A 16,372-nucleotide genomic window follows, 5' to 3' on the forward strand; every position below is an offset into this window, starting at 1 on the left:
TCTCACACATCCACATCAATGTTTTTCTCTCTCTCTCAAAATACATAAAATCTTTTTTAAAAAGTGTCAAGGTTTCATGTTACATGATTACTTATTTCTGGGAAACCATTTCCCCATGAGATTCCTATAGTTTATTAATTAAATTTACTATACTTAATGGTATATATGATTCATAAGTGATGTACATACTTACAATTCTTATATTAACTTATATCTCCCTCATTATGGACTTTACAAGGGCAAGACCATCTTTGTTTTTTAATTTACCACTTTGCCTCCAACCAACCTTGAGAGCACTAAACCTACCTGAATAGTTGCAGAAATGTTTCTTTTGGAGGAAGTGTCAAAAGTTGGCATTTTCTTCCTTTCTTTTTTAAATAAAGATTTACTTTTTAAAGAAAGGGGGAGGGAGGAAAAAAGAGAGGGAAAGAAACATCGATGTTCAAGAGATACATTGATTGGTTGCCTCTCCCATTCACCCAACTGGGGACCTGGCCCACAACCCAGGCATGTGCCCTGACTGGGAAGTGAAGTGGCAACTTTTGCTTTGCAGGCCGGCAAAGCAAAATCCACTGAGCCACACCAGCCAGGGCTAAAACTTGGCATTTTCAATGAGTTGTACACGTAATTTTAATTTGAACCTAGCATTGTTAAGATAGGCTAATATAAACTGTAGATACAAAGCTGAACAGATTGAGTCACAAATAATAAAACCAGGATTCATTTTCTGGGATTAAATTAGGCAGTAAATCCATGCTTGGATTCCTTTCTGCTCCACACAGCAATAACAATAACAATTAAAAAAATATATAGGTCCTGGCTGGGTGGCCCAGTTGGTTGGAGCGTTGTCCTATACACCAAAAAGTTGCCAGTTTGATTTCTAGTCAGGGCACATATCTAGGTTGCGAGCTTTATTCCCGTTTGGGGTGCTACAGGAGGCAACCAATTGATGTTATTCTCTCACATGGATGGTTCTCTCTCCCCCTTCCTTTCTCTCTAAAATCAATAAAAACATATCTTCGGGTAAGGATTAAAAAAATTTATATATAAATACACACACATATAAATAAAAGTATAAATAGCTGGACTAAAAAACAAGAGAAACATCTCAGATCAAAGAACTGGAAACAAAGCATTGTGGAGCTGAAGTCAGTGCCCGTTGGGCTGCAGGTCCAGAAGTAGACAATGGTAGCACGTTGTATGGGTAAGAGGCACTGAAAGTGCTTCACATAAGACACAGGGATGACGAGGCCAGATTCACTGCTTGAGGTCTGCCCTCCATCCAAAAATACTCAGTCATTTGCTACTGACTCACACAGCCTCAGACTTCGACTCTGTAAGTACAGAGGTAGAAGAGATGATAAACAATGAGACATCACACTGTTGGCAACCGCAATGGTGATATCCCCAAATCACTGCAGGGCAGGAGCTCTAAAACACCTCCATGATCCCTAGTTTAGGGGAAGGGACTAAGAAATGCAACTAAGAAAAGCAGGTAGGGAAGGAGAAAGCGTGAACCCAGGGAGATGAGCTAAGGCAAAAATAAAACCCCTCTCATTTAAATGAGCTTACAAACCCAGATTCTAACACACATGAAGATATTTTAAAAGTTTATCTGTCAATTATGTCTCAATTTAAAAAATAAATAAATAAATATAGAATTCTTCAAGATGGTGGTGTAGGCAGACATGGCTTGCCTCTTTGCACAACCACGTCAAAATTACAACTAAAATATAATACCACCATCACTCAGAATTGTAAGGAATTGGGTTGAATGGAAGTCTGACAACTATGTAATTAAAGAAACCACATCCATCGAGACTGGCAGGAGGGGCGCAGATGCAGAACAGGCTTGTCCCATACCCATGTGTGGTGGATAAAAGCTTGGGAGGGATGTCTCAGGAGTGAAGAGTCCCAGCCCAACACCAGGACCCCCTGCCCAGGGTTCCAGCACCAGGAAGATAAGTCCCCACAACTTCTGGCTGCAAAAATCAGTGGGGATTGAGTTGATGGAGGAAACTGCTGGAGCTCCAAGCAGTTCCTCTTAAAGAACCCGCCCACAGATTCACCTAATTAGACTCACCCCATCTGAGCTCCAGCACTGGGGTAGCACCAGTGGTATATAGAAGGAAACTTAAAAGGCACCAGTGGTATACAGAAAGAAACTGAAGTGTCTGGCATCAAGGAGAGCAGAGGCCATTGTCCCTTTGCTAAACCCTCCACCCACAGAGACAGCAAGCTGGTGCTATATCTGAAACTCCATCAACCTGGCTAACACTGTTTAACCCACTTTGGAGATCCCCCAGAGACTCTGACCCACCCAACTTATGAGCCCACCCAAGCTGCTTTTCCATATGAATGGCTGGTCTTGGCTCACGCTTCACAACTTACCAGATCCTATCAAACAAGCAAAAACTGCCTTCAGGGAGCCCTAGGTCCAGCACTAGCAGCAGCCAGCCTAGATTCACAGCTTGGCTTCACCCAGGAATCTCCAAGTCCAGCACAAGTAGTAGCCATTTCAGATTGCTTTATAGCTCAGGCAGGGTGCCATGGGCAAAACACAAGTAAGGGATAACCTTGGCCTGCACCACCCAGGAAACCTCAGGGATAACATACTCAGTGGACAACTACAGACCACGTTGGAGCAGCACCACCCTGCACCTGCACAGCTGATCCTCCCCAGAGGGCAGAGGTTGGTAGTTAGTGGTCACAGCCAGTCCTTGCAGCTGACTAGCCTAGGTAAATCACACCCAGTGATCTGCTAATAGCAACCAAGGCTGAACTACAAGAAGAGGGTGTACTCAGCCCACACAGAAGGAGCACCTTGAGTACCCAGCTTGGGTGATAGGGGAGGCTGTGCCACTGACCCTACAGGGCACCTACTACATTAAGTCACACTACTAAGACATGGAGTCACAGCAGCTCTACCTAATACATAGAAACAATCACAGGGAGGCTGCCAAAATGAGAAGACAAAGAAACATGGCCTAAATGAAAGAACAGATCAAAACTCCAGAAAAGGAACTAAATGAAATGCAGATAAGCAATATATCAGATGCAGAGTTCAAAACACTGTTAATAAGGATGCTCAAGGAACTTAGTGAGGATCCCAACAGCATAAAAAAGATCCAGTCAGAAACGAAGGATACACTAATTGAAATAAAGAACAATTTACAGGGAAACAATAGTAGAGTGGATGAAGCCCAGAATCAAGTCAATGATATGGTACGTAAGGAAGCAAAAAACAACCAGTCGGAACAAAAAGAAAAAAGAATACAAAAAAATGAAGATAGCATAAGTAGCCCCTGGGACAACTTCAAGAGGTCCAACATTTGCATCATAGGGGTGCCAGAAGGAGAAAAGAAAGAGCCAGAAATTGGAAAAATAGTGAAAGAAAATTTCCCTAATTTGTTGAAGGAAATAGACATGCAAGTCCAGGAAGCACACAGTCCCAAACAAGATGGATGCAAAGAGACCCACTCTATGACACATCATAATTAAAATGCCAAAGGTTAAAGATAAAGAGAGAATCTTAAAAGGAGCAAGAGAAAAGACGTTATCTACAGGGGAGTTTCCATAAGACTGTCTACTGATTTCTCAAAAGAAACTTTGCAGGCTAGAAGAGATTGGCAAGAAATACTCATAGGCATGAAAAGCAGGGACCTAGAGCCAAGACTGCTCTACCCAGAAAAGCTATCATTTAGAATGGGCATATAAAGAGCTTCCCAGACAAGGAAAAACTAAAGGAGTTCATCATCACCAAACCATTATTATATGAAATGTTAAAGGGACTTATTTAAAAAAAAAAAAGATCAAACTATGAACAATAAAATGGCAAAAAATACATGTCTTTCAACAATTGAATCTAAAAAACAAACTAAGAAACAAGAACACGGGCAGAATCATGGGCACAGAGAACATGGATGGTTGCCAGATGGGAGGAGGGTGGGAGAGAACGGGTGAAGAGGTGAGGGAATTAAGAAGTACAAGCAGGTAGCTACAGAATAGCCACGGAGACGTAAAGTACAGTGTAGGAAATGGAGCAGCCAAAGAACTTCTATGCATGACCCATGGACATGAACAATGGTGGGGGGACTGCCTGAGAGAGTGAGGGGTGTTGGTGGAGGGGAGCAAAGGGGGAAAAATCAGGACAATTATAATAGCATAATCCATCAAATGTAATTAAAAAATAAAAAATATAAAGTAGCTGAGAATATTCCAGAATTGTAGATAGACAAGGAATTAAATTGAATTAAAGTGTGCTCTGAAAATCAATAGGATAAATAAACTCAGAGTAGTAAAACTATAGATTATTAAGGAAAAAAGAAAAATCTTCAAAGCTACCATTATCCTCAACTAAACAACAATTAGACTGACAGTATAGAGCTTATCAGTAACAAAGGGGGCTAGCAGTCAGTGGAGTAGTACCTTAAACACATTTAGAATTAAAAAAAAAAAAGTTCAATCTAGAATTTCAAACCCGAATTCGGTTTACGTCCTCGCAGACAGTGACTTAGATTTAAAGCACCTTCAGCAATAGTTTTCCACTAACTTGGATGCACAACACAGCACTACTCAGTGACTGGCAAATTATTGAAGTCACTTTGCCCTGACTGGTGTCTCAGTTGGTTGAGATTCATCCTGCAAAGCGAAAGGCTGCCAGTTCAATTCCTGGTCAGAGCACATACAAGAGTCAACCAATGGATAGATGTTTCTCCCTCACATCAATGTATCTCTCCCTCTGTTTCCCCCTTCTTCCCCTCTCTCTAAAAATAAATAAAATCTTAAAAAAAGATTCATATCACTTTAAATAACTAGTCACTGTATGTAAACTCTTTCAATTAACTTTATTGAATTAGCCAAATTGATTAAATTAGCACAGTTCAAACGATTGTTTGCATGGGTTACAAATGATTTTTTTATAGGAATAAAACTGTGAAAATTACAAACTGTAAAAAGGAAGACAAATCTTGTCTCTAACATTTCAGAGAAGCAAGATTTAACACAGCACATTGAAGATCAATACATATTTGAATATGAGAACAAGAATTTAATGTTACAATATTATACACTACTTTACAAAATTAAAATTTCTATATAAGGATTATATTTGTAATAGTTAACAAAATCTTGAAATCACATTTGGTGGTCCCCTAGATAATAGCTGTTATGCATCTTTGATTAGAAGAAATAAATCTTTTATTCTAATTATTGTAAAAGTCTATTAGACTCAATACATTACATTAAAGTAAAACAATGCAAACTAAAATAAATGGTACAGCTTGAGTGAATATTAATATGTCAGACTTACAGAAATGTTATTTTAAAAATCCTAGAAATTAGAAAAATAGAGTACTTTTTATGGTAGAACTGCCATACTCTGATTTAAATACCAAGATTGCCCTTGTCTGTTACTTTAGTAGTTGTAGATCTGTAGAAAATTCAAGGATCTTTCATAATTTACAACTACAATAAAAAAAAAATGGCATAGTGTAAATTAGTTGCTTTACATAAAAAAGTAATACAAGATGAGATAAGTGCCCTACTGAGCAAAAAAAAAAAAAAAAAATCAAACTAAAAAATACTTCCATATTGCAAAAAATAATTGCTTAATATCAGTATCTCCAAAAGGTTCGTTTGTTCCCTCATTGTCCAGAGAACAAATATTGTGAATCCTAACTGCAGTTATGTTTTTTATGACCTGGCTATTACAAAATTATTCTAGATTGCACATGTGACACAATATCTAAAATAATTTTTTAAAGTAAATTTTCAAAAGTAAATTTGTGAAATATACTAACAAAGCATGTAGTAATAAGAAGAGCCATACCCACACAGGGATGAAGTGAGGCACAAGGAAGATTATTGTCCCTAGAAGCACAAACTTTTCCCTCTGGAAGTCTTTACTACAATTAAGAAAGGACCTACAAATATCAACATTTAAAATTCACATTAAGAAGAGAATTTTAGTTAAGAAACATCAGTGCATAATAATGACTCAGTTTCTTTAAAAGAGGGGAAATATAAATTTTAATTTGCTACACTTTGAAAACTGCTTCCTAATAAATGAAGCAGGTTTCAAGAATATTTCCAGTTCAATGTACAACTTGCATACTGAAAGGAAATCATAACACTGCTTAAGGGAGATATCTTTATAAAACAGTGAATTATTCTTGTTCGGCTAATAAATAGTAGTGTATACTCTAGTGGGACCTGCTTCTTCCCTATCCCAAAACAACTCAGTTTAAGTCAGCTCATACTGTTGTAAACCTGACAGTTATTATTTCATTGGTGATCGTATGAGACCAAGATTGTAAACACATTTTTCTAACCCATTAAAACAAAGAAACAAAAATCTTTTCATCAAGTATTACACATGAACATCTTTAATAAGTTCATACAAGATAAATCTGTGAAAACTAGGCCAAACTTTTTTAAAGATATTCCCTCACAGCACTTTAAATATACAGATGTATAATTTACCTATTTGTAAACAAAATTCACTTTAATGGTTTTGACTATAATATTTCTCTGGCGGAATCAAAAAAGCAGTCTCTTGAGCATGTTCAGAAATCAAGTTTCTTTCAAAACTTCAAAATACTGAATTTGTGTGATCTTAATATCCATCAAATCAAACAGCAGCATTCATGCTTTAATAAGTTTTACTATCCAAGAATAAACACCTTATGAGCGGCTTTCAATTTAATAATTAAAACTCCTCAGAAAAATGTTACTGATGTTATTTTAGACAGCATTTAAGAAAACTTTAATTTCTTTCATTCATACTCATTTCACCAATATAACACTTTCATTACATATCACAGAGCAAACAAAACCCACTCAGAGGATCAAGATAACTAAGGTTTCTCATCTCCCAAATGTCATTGCCAGTCCTAACATACATAATGAAGACAGCTCAGATTCTTTTCAATGCAGAGTAAGATAGTATGTCCAAGTCTTTTGCAGTCAAATCAGAAAACCATTCAATTAGTTTTCACATCAAATCAAGGTGATTTTGTTCAAGTACAGAAAATACTGACAGATTTTAAAGCTTGACTGTTATTTCATAATCTTCTTTTCAGGCTGGACTAGAGTTAGTTTACTCTAGTTTTAGTTAACATGATGATCCTTTTTTTTCCTTAATTAAGAAAACAACAGGTAGGGGGAAATAGATTCTAGCTTTTCTATGTACTATTTACTTCTGACATTTTTTTCTAATTTTAGAAAGACCATTATCAATGGAGTTGTAACTTCCCTGCAACACATGGTCTTGTGAGGTTTTAAATGTAGCAGCCAAAAATTGAGGAGAGAAGGAGAGAGAGAGAGAGAGAGAGGGAGAAATATACATTTGGAACACAGAAGTCTTTATTTTACAAAATGTTCTTTGCCTCTGCAATATTGTCTCATCTTATTTGAATTCTTAACAACTCAAACATAATTGGCAGCAAAGAAAAATAATATCCAATCATATTTATATATACTCTGATTTGAAAAGTACAGTATTTCAGAGTTGCATGTTTGATTCTCTGCTGTAGTCCTTTATTTGCTATAGTTTGTTGAAATCACAGTGAGAACATGTAATCATCACATCAGTACAAAAACCTAATAGAAAGGAAGGTATTTCCTTAGAAATAACTAAGCCAAGTATCTTCACGTGTTCACTTATTCACTTGCTGTTGTATATGCAAGAGGAATTCATAATATGATAAAGCAGATTCTGTTCTGTCTTCTACCATGTTTTGAAGGAAAGTTGCTTTCATTGGACTCTCATCCCTTAGGAATAAAAGGAAAACATTTATATACATTAGATAAAATGTAATAGTAAAATAAACACAGGATTTGTCACAATGCTTTTGACATACTTTTTACTTATAACTGGATGTAAAGCATAATTCAATGTTTGAACGTTATTTTCTTTTTTCTTTCTATATTCTTCTAAAAGGTTTGCTTAAGCAATAGGTCACATATGACTCAAAATAAGTATTTGCAAAGTCAAACTGTTTCCCTATTAGCAAATGAAAATTCAACTTACCTTATTACATAAAGTATTGGGAAAAATGGTCTCTGTTCTCTAAGCCAAGAGATGAAAGCTATAGTTCTGGCAGATTCTGGTGTATCAAGTTCCGGAAGGTCTGTCTATTAAACAGAAACCAGCAATATCCAATTTACTCTAATCATATGTATCATCTACAGTGATTCTCAAACTTTATCCTGTACAGTAGTTCCCCCTTATCCATGGGAGATACATTCCAAGACCCCCAGCTGATGTCTGAAATCACAGGTAGTCCCTGTAATTTCACAGGGAATCCCATGTTTTCCACATACATACATACATACATACATACGTACATACTTTTTCACTTAAAGGAAGGCAGCACTTTACAGCTTCTCTTTGCATATCCAGATTGCCAGCATCACTGCTCTGGCACTTCGGCGCCATTACTAAGTAGAATAACAGCCTACTGGAAAACAAGCACTCTGATGCCCTGACAGTCAACCTGACAGCTGGGACGGCGACCAAGGGACTAATGGGCAGGTGGTGTGTACAGCATGGATACGTTGGAAAAGGGATGATGCACGTCCCAGGCAATGAAGAGAGACAGTGTGGGAGTTCATCAAGTAACTCAGAACAGTGTGCAATATAACATTTATAAATTGTTTATTTCTGGAATTTTCTATTTAATATTTTCAGACTATGGTTGACTGTGGTTAACTGAAACCATGGAGAGCAAAACCACAGGTAATTGGAGGACTACTGCACACAAACTACCCGGGGATCTTACCGAACCTACAGATATGGATGTAGGAGGTCTGGGGAGGGGCTTGAAATTCTGCACACCACAATTTCCTAGTAAGGGGTGGGCAAACTTCTTGAAGAGCCAGAGAGTAAATACTTTAGGCCTACATGTCATTTAGTCTCTGTTGCAACTACTCAACCCTATCATTGTTCCACTAAAGTAGCCACAGACAATATAGATGTGACTGAACATGGCTATGTTCCAATAAAACTTTATTTACAAAATCAGAGCCCTGGCTGGGTAGCTCAGTTGGTTACAGCATCACCCTGAAAGCCAAAGTACGGGTTAAATCCCAAGTCAGGACACACATAAGAATCAACTACTGAATATATAAATAAGTGCAGTAACAAATCAATGCCTGTCTCTCTCCCCTCCCCCCATCCCTCACCCACTTTCTTCTCTCTCCCCAAAATCAACAAATTAAATAAACAAAAAACAGGTGGCAGACTCCCCTGGGCATAGTTTGCTGAGCTCTGATGTAGAAGAACGTCCTAACTCTTCCCTTCCTTTTATCATGACATTTAGAGCTAACTGATTCATTTGGGCAGTTGTCACAAATATGACCGTATCTTAGCTCCTCATTAAAATGTCTAGTCATTCAGACCACTAGTTTTACTCAAAGCCTGAAAGCTAGTGCTAATCCTAGCTATAATCCTGACATGTTTTTATTTAAAAATTTTTTAAATGTATTGATTTTAGAGAGAGAAGAAAACATCGATTTATTGTTCCACTTATTGATGCATTCATTGGTTGTTTCTTGTATTGCCCTGATTAAACCCACAACCTTGGTGTATCAGGACAATGCTTTAACCAACTGAGCTACCTGGCCAAGGTCTGACATGTTTTTAAATACAAGAATCTCCTAATGACTTCTATGAATGGAGTTAAACCAATAAATATGAAAAAATGCTGACATGAAACACATACATCCAAGTTGCTGACAAACTCATAGGAACTAACAATACATGACACTAAATAAGACCATATTATAATTAATTCTCACTTTTCAATTTAAACTTATCCAAATGCAATATAGTTTAACAAATGATTTCTCATGGATTATTTTCAATCACTCTTCCCTAAGCAACAACATTCTTAGTTTACAAATGTGACTGTTAGTTACCTGTCCAAACTCACAGAGCTGGTGATAGAGAATCTATTATTACTTTCTTCAATAATCAATTGCAATCCAACTGACCCTGATCACAAGTCATTTGTGTGTGTGACAATTATCTTCGTTCTCACTCCAAAGCAGGAGTTAAAAGAACCCTAGCAAAGAACGATGAAATCACATGCCCAAAACACATACAACCAAAAAAGCCGTAACACTAATGCCAACAGCAGCAAGTTATTTTTTTCTTTTCTTTTTGCTATCAATGAAATCCATTACTTTCTCTGAAAGAATAATATGATATCAGACACATAAGAACAGATCAGTCATTAGGATGATCACTTCGTAAATTATATAATGTCTAATCGCTATGTTGTATACTTGAAACATAATATTGTATGTTAACTGTAATTGAAAAATTTAAAAAAATATTGAAAAAAGGTAAGTCAGTGGTCAAAGTAACATAATAATGCCTTTAAAACATAAAATGAGTATTTTCAATTGAAAGAGAAACAATCTACGGGAACATTTTCTCTTTTGGAAAAACTTTTAGTATTATGGTATGATTTCAAAATGGGCTTCTCATTTTTTTTGCCCCATTTTAATGCCCTTTAAGTCCATTACAATCACTCTGAGATAGTCTTACCATAGTATGTGGAATTAATGCATAGCTTTGAACTCCTAGAACTTGACTGAGAAAATTCTGTCCACAATTTTTTCCAACCCAAAGTATCAGCACCTGGGGACAGGAAGGAAATCACTTTGAGATGAAGATTAAGAATGAGTTGTTGACTCATCTTTCCCACTGAGAATGCTTTAAAAGATCAAAATGATCAGTAAGTTTAGTGATAATGTATAGCTTTCAACTAAACTAATAATAACTACTATTTACTACGATGAGACATTTTATGCTTGGTATGAAAGGAAGCTATGGAGGAGAAAGCGGCTAATACAAAAACATATAGATTAAACGGCATATATATAATCCGTTCAGGAAGAGAGACAGTAAGGGTAATAAAGGGGCAGCAGAGCACAGACTGAAGGGTTGGAGTCAGCCAGGCTACTCACAGAGCCTGCGTCCATGAGAAAAGCCCCATCCCTACTCAGCTTCTCCACTGAAAGCTGAAGAATAGGCGGCTGAGGTATAGTTCGATCGTTGATGTTGAGGGCTCCCTGAGGAATGAAGACACAAGATCAAAACTTTCCGAGACAGGTAGTTTGGAGTCACAATTAACCAAAAAATGTTTTCACAATTAGTCATACTTAAATATAAAAAAAGGTAAAGAAAAATATCTATCATTTATTGCAACAAAGCTACTGTGTAATCCCAATAAGGCCGATATAACTTCTGATCTTCTATTATTTTAAAAACTAATATCATAAATGCAATCGATATCCATGTATCCTGAACAGATAAATAAATTAGTGAGATTCGCATACAGCCTGGAATTTAGTTAATCACGGCTGACTGCATGGCATGGGTCCTGTGCACATCCTGAAGGGGGATAAGAGCGCAATGCAAACAAGAGTTCAATAGGTTATTATTTATTAAGGCCAGAAATAGAAGTTTCCCATTTATATACTGTTATCTGAAAGCACACACACTCCTTTAAATATTGACAACTATTTATTTGTAAGACCTCTGGCCGCAGGGCTGCAGCGGGGGAGGCAGGAGAGACTGTAAACCAAATGTGACCCATCAGAAACCCCGCCTAGAGGTCTTATAATATGAACTAAGAAAAGAGAGCATTGTCTTTCTCTGGTGGGAAAGAAGGGAAGACATTAGTGATTGTTCTCTACTCTTGTAGAGAAGACTGATCTGAAGGGTTGAGGCAACACAGAGTCTGAATTTGAGCTAAACCTGAGACTAGCTCTACTCTACCCTTTTTTGTGGTTACACAAACTGCAGAAAAGAATAGGGTAGCGCCATCAGCATGCTCTCCTTCCTGAGCCCGCGTCCTGACAAATACACGCTGATATGCTAATAGTGCTTGTCTTCTAATGTAAATATTGAGTGTTTTTCTACCTTTCCTTTCTGGTGGCTTCCATATTATTATAGACATATTACAGACAGAAAATATATTGCATTTATATTTTTACATTAATTTGCCAATTTTTAATGTGAAGAAAGGTAGGCCCAATTATTTGGACTTGTCAAACACAGGATTAATCTTGAGTTATTATTTATGCAATACAAACTAATAGTGTTTTCAACAGTTTTCATTTGCTAAAAGTTACCACAAATTTCATAGGCATTTCTTCCTTCTGTACGCAAGATATCTTAAACTCTTTAAACTTTGAAAGGTTTTAACCAAAATATTACTACACACACACACACACACACACACACACACACACTAATTTGATCACTATTTTATAAAGAAAGATTATGATTTAACATTTTTGTGCTTGGGATTTTAACTCAGATAAATTTCCTAAAGAGGACAAATAATGTGACAACTTAGATAAATATTTTTTTCTTTAATTTAAGAGCACCATTACATTGAACATTGACCTGGGGTGTTTAGATGTATTTTGAGTCTCAGGATGCTCTTTCAGATCAATTTGTTTAAATAAATGAATCATAGGTTGCTCTGGTCAATCTGACAATCTCTTCATTTACTTAGATCTGCTCTAGAGATAAATAAAAGCACTATTTTCAGGAGTTTCCCAAAACCAAAATTTCTCTTCATAGATCTAATAAAGGAATAAAATAAAAAGCTTAAAATTTTTTTCTTCATTTCTGCATTGGACTAAATAAAATTAGGTTCATAAACCTTCAAGTAAAAGCCACTAAAAAATGAATTAATCTTACCTCATCTGAAAGATTGTCAACTCGGTACAAATTGGGATGAGTTGTGAGCATAAGGTAAACCAAAGGCTGGTTTTTCACTTGACACATAGCAAAACTGCGTTCATCTAGACGTGCACTTGTCCCGGTCTGGAATGATTTCTGTAACAAAAAAACACCCAACCAAAAGGAAAAGTACTTAAAAAATACTTGTAAAACTTTGCAAGTATCAGTTGTTAAAAGAATATCTTTGGACAAGATTAGCAAATTTGCTATTATAAATATCTTTTAAGAAATCGCACACAGGTACTAAATTGTGGCTCTATCCCCACCTACGTCTTGAGAAATTAATTACCTAACATGGTAGTCATTTGACCTCTCTGGTGTCTGTTTCCTAATCAGTGAAATGGATCTCAATACTCTATCTACCATATAGTGATAGTGATATAAAAACAAATACCACGGCAAGGGTAAAGTTATACTACAGATGACAAACTAAATACACATATGAAAAAATAAAACAAAAAACAAAACAAAACAAAATAAAATAAATACACATATGAAGAACCAAAGATCTAAGCGGTCTGTAAATACAGGTGAAGATTAATGGTGGTTAACTATCTTTGTTTCTCCCACAGTTAGAAAAATTAAACAATGTACAAAGTTTGCATATCAACCAAGAAAAATAATAATTCACATAAGTACAATTACTTAGAACAGAGTTTAATAGGTAATTGTGAGTTTTAACTGATATATTAGCTTCATGGAGAATAATGAAGTTTTGTGTTTGGTTTTTTTTTTGTTAAAGGTTTTACTTACTTTTTAGAGAGAGGGAAAGGGAGAGAGAAAGAGAGGGTGAGAAACATAGATGTGCAAGAGAAGCATTGATCAGTTGCCTCTTGCACGCCCACAGTTGGGGACCTGGCCTGCAAGCCAGGCATGTGCCCTGACTGGGAATCCAACCGGTGACTTTTAGTTTACGGGATGGTGCCCAACCCACTGAGCAACGACAGTCACAGCAGAGAATAATGAAGTTTTGAGGTAAGGTTTTAAGCATTCCTAGTGATGGAAAGGAGTAAAAACAGGCAGCGAGATAGCAGTAATGAAATTATGCTGTAAAACACATTAACTATAAATAAAGGGAGATTTTTAAAAGGCTCTTAAGATATTTTAAATTGGTATGTGGGATAATCACTAAGAAAGAAGAAATAGCACTATGGGAAATGGAAGAAGGGAAGTTCCATTTATTCGTTCAAAAAATACTTACTGAGTGCCTACGATGTACTAGGGACGATTCTAGGTGCTGGGACAAAGTGATGAATGAAAAAGATAAAAATCCTGTGCTCATGGACAAAAATCATAGTAAGGGAGAAGTAAACAATAAACAAAACATGGTATGTCAGGTGTTAAGTGTTAAGGTCCTTGCCCTCAGAAAACTTAGTTGGCAAAAAGTTATATACACAGTGTTTAGGGGTTCAGAGGATAAATACTTTGCCTTTTGACATTTTCAATGCATTACTTTCTGGTTTTGATTCTCTTACCTGTTTAAGGAGAGCCAACACATAGAGTGGAAAAAGCCGCAAAGAAAAAGGAACCATGAGCCCAGGCTGGTGGTTACTCAGAACCGAAGAGCGGTAGGCGGAGAGAGAATCTACGACGGCATTCACTAGCGCGTCCCGAGCATCGCTCAGACTGGCGGTCACAGACCTGTCAACAGCTAACGGAGGCGGGGGGAGAGACAACAGAAAAATAGAAGAGAGGTTTGACTACCCCGCAGAACAGAAAAAATAAGTTTTTAAATTATACCAATTCTCTCTCCAATTTATTATGTGTGCAAGGAACCAAACACAACAGTTAAAAGCAGATACTTTGGAGAAGCAAACCAATGTCTGCTGACATGCTGCTCTGCTATTTCCTAGCTGTATGACAATTTGGCAAGTAATGTAACCTTCATAAGCCTCAGTTGCCTTATCAGTAAAGTGGGAAAACTGCATTTCATTCAATTAAGATATTATTAATTGTAATTCACTATTTTATTTTATATACCACTGAGAAAGAAAAAGTCTGCAATTATACATGCATTTTTATTTATTTATTTATTATTATTTTTGAGAGAGAGACCAACATCAACTCATTGTTCCACTTATCCATGAATTTGTTCACTCATTCTTGTATGTGTATGTGCCCTGACCTGGGATCAAAACCACAACCTTGACATGTCAGGACAATGCTCCAATCCTACTTAGCCAGGGCTAAACATACATGTGTTTTTTTTCTTTTTAAGATTTTATTTATTCACTTTTAGAGAGAGGAGAAGGGAGGGAGAATGAGAGGGAGCGAAACATCAATGCATGAGAGATGCATCAATCAGTTACCTCTCACACACCTGCTACTGGGGACCTGGCCCACAACCCAGGCATATGCCCTGACTGGGAATCGAACCTACGACCTTTTCATTCATAGGCCAGTGCTCAATCCACTGAGTCACACCAGCCAGGGCCGTATGGCCCATCCTTTTTTAATACAGAGAATTTTTCTTATACTTATTAAAAGAGCTTGTAGTGGATTAATTATGTTCACATCGGTCATGCTACTTACTGTTTATATGCATTCTGCACACTCAAAATTTTTTTTCAAAACTGAAAACGCTATACTTGTTTTGAAAACCTCTCAAACTACAACTAAATTCAATTCATGTGGTATCAAAAATATACCCAATTAAGTGATGTTATTAACTGCTATGACCAAATTTGTACTAGGCAAGAAAGAATGAAGACTACTGCTACCTGCTCAGCAATAACTCTAAGACTTCATTCATTTAAGACATCCTGATTTTAATAAAAAGTGAAAAATGTACATATTAGGATCAACCAATGTAGTAACAGTAAAGAAAATTGTTGTGAAGACTTTTTTTAAAAATCCATAACACTGCCTGATAATATATTATAGATGGTGATAGTACTAAAGATGCTTATAATGATAATACTATTACCAAAAAAGTATTAGTTCAACAAAAATAAAAGCGGTGACTCTCAAATTTCTTCGGTCGTAACCTTTAACTTTTAACAATATGTGAGAATATTAGCGTGGGTTTGGACCCTTTACCAGGCTCCATTAAAGAAAATGTTTCCCAGTAAGAAATGAAAGAAAGTGGGTAAATATCCCAATTAGAGGCAGATTTCAGTTTGAAGCAAATGGACTCAGTGGCTTCCCTGAAGGAGAAAAAGAGCAAGAACTAAAATGATGTTAAGTTCTATGTGCTTGAGAAAGGGGCCAAAAAGACTCAAGAAGGCAACTGACACAAAGATATTAATAAATTTTCTGTTAGCCCATGGGATCTGGCCAAGGCTGCAAACTTATGTGTGATAGTAACAGGTCTGCAATCCCAAATTCCATGACTCCAAGGCTAATGATATTTACAGTACACTGTGTCTTGTAATCTAAGCTACAGAGCTCATAAAAAGCTATTAACTACTAATATCAAACATTAAGTCAAAAGTGGTTATTTAAATCCACAGTAGGCAGACTATGAGGCAGAAAGCAGTTTAGTGTAGCCTAAGGCCAAGGAGAGAAGGAGGAGAAAGTGGGCAGTGACGGTTCAGGGACACGAGGTTCTTTTGGGGGTGACAGAAATACTTTAAAATTAGATTGAGGTGATGGCCACATGACTCT

At 36.6% G+C, this 16,372-nt stretch overlaps 1 protein-coding gene across 2 annotated transcripts in view; it reads right to left on the reverse strand.

The window, feature by feature from the left end:
• Positions 1-6,739: 6,739 nt before the first annotated feature.
• The window catches only part of SEC24A (SEC24 homolog A, COPII coat complex component), a 56,137-nt gene continuing 46,504 nt past the window's right edge, over positions 6,740-16,372 (reverse strand). For both annotated transcript variants that reach the window (XM_054568448.1, XM_054568449.1), the window contains exons 18-23: positions 14,242-14,417; positions 12,725-12,862; positions 10,978-11,082; positions 10,556-10,648; positions 8,033-8,136; positions 6,740-7,773 (exon numbers count right to left, since the gene is read on the reverse strand). In XM_054568448.1, the coding sequence (XP_054424423.1) occupies positions 7,659-7,773; positions 8,033-8,136; positions 10,556-10,648; positions 10,978-11,082; positions 12,725-12,862; positions 14,242-14,417 (731 nt within the window). In that variant the 3' untranslated portion in view covers positions 6,740-7,658. The remainder of the gene's footprint in view (positions 7,774-8,032; positions 8,137-10,555; positions 10,649-10,977; positions 11,083-12,724; positions 12,863-14,241; positions 14,418-16,372) is intronic.

This window comes from Pteronotus mesoamericanus, unplaced genomic scaffold, assembly GCF_021234165.1.
Source record: "Pteronotus mesoamericanus isolate MK-2021 breed Mesoamerican mustached bat unplaced genomic scaffold, CSHL_Meso_final contig_2, whole genome shotgun sequence".
NCBI classification, from domain to species: Eukaryota; Metazoa; Chordata; class Mammalia; order Chiroptera; family Mormoopidae; genus Pteronotus; species Pteronotus mesoamericanus.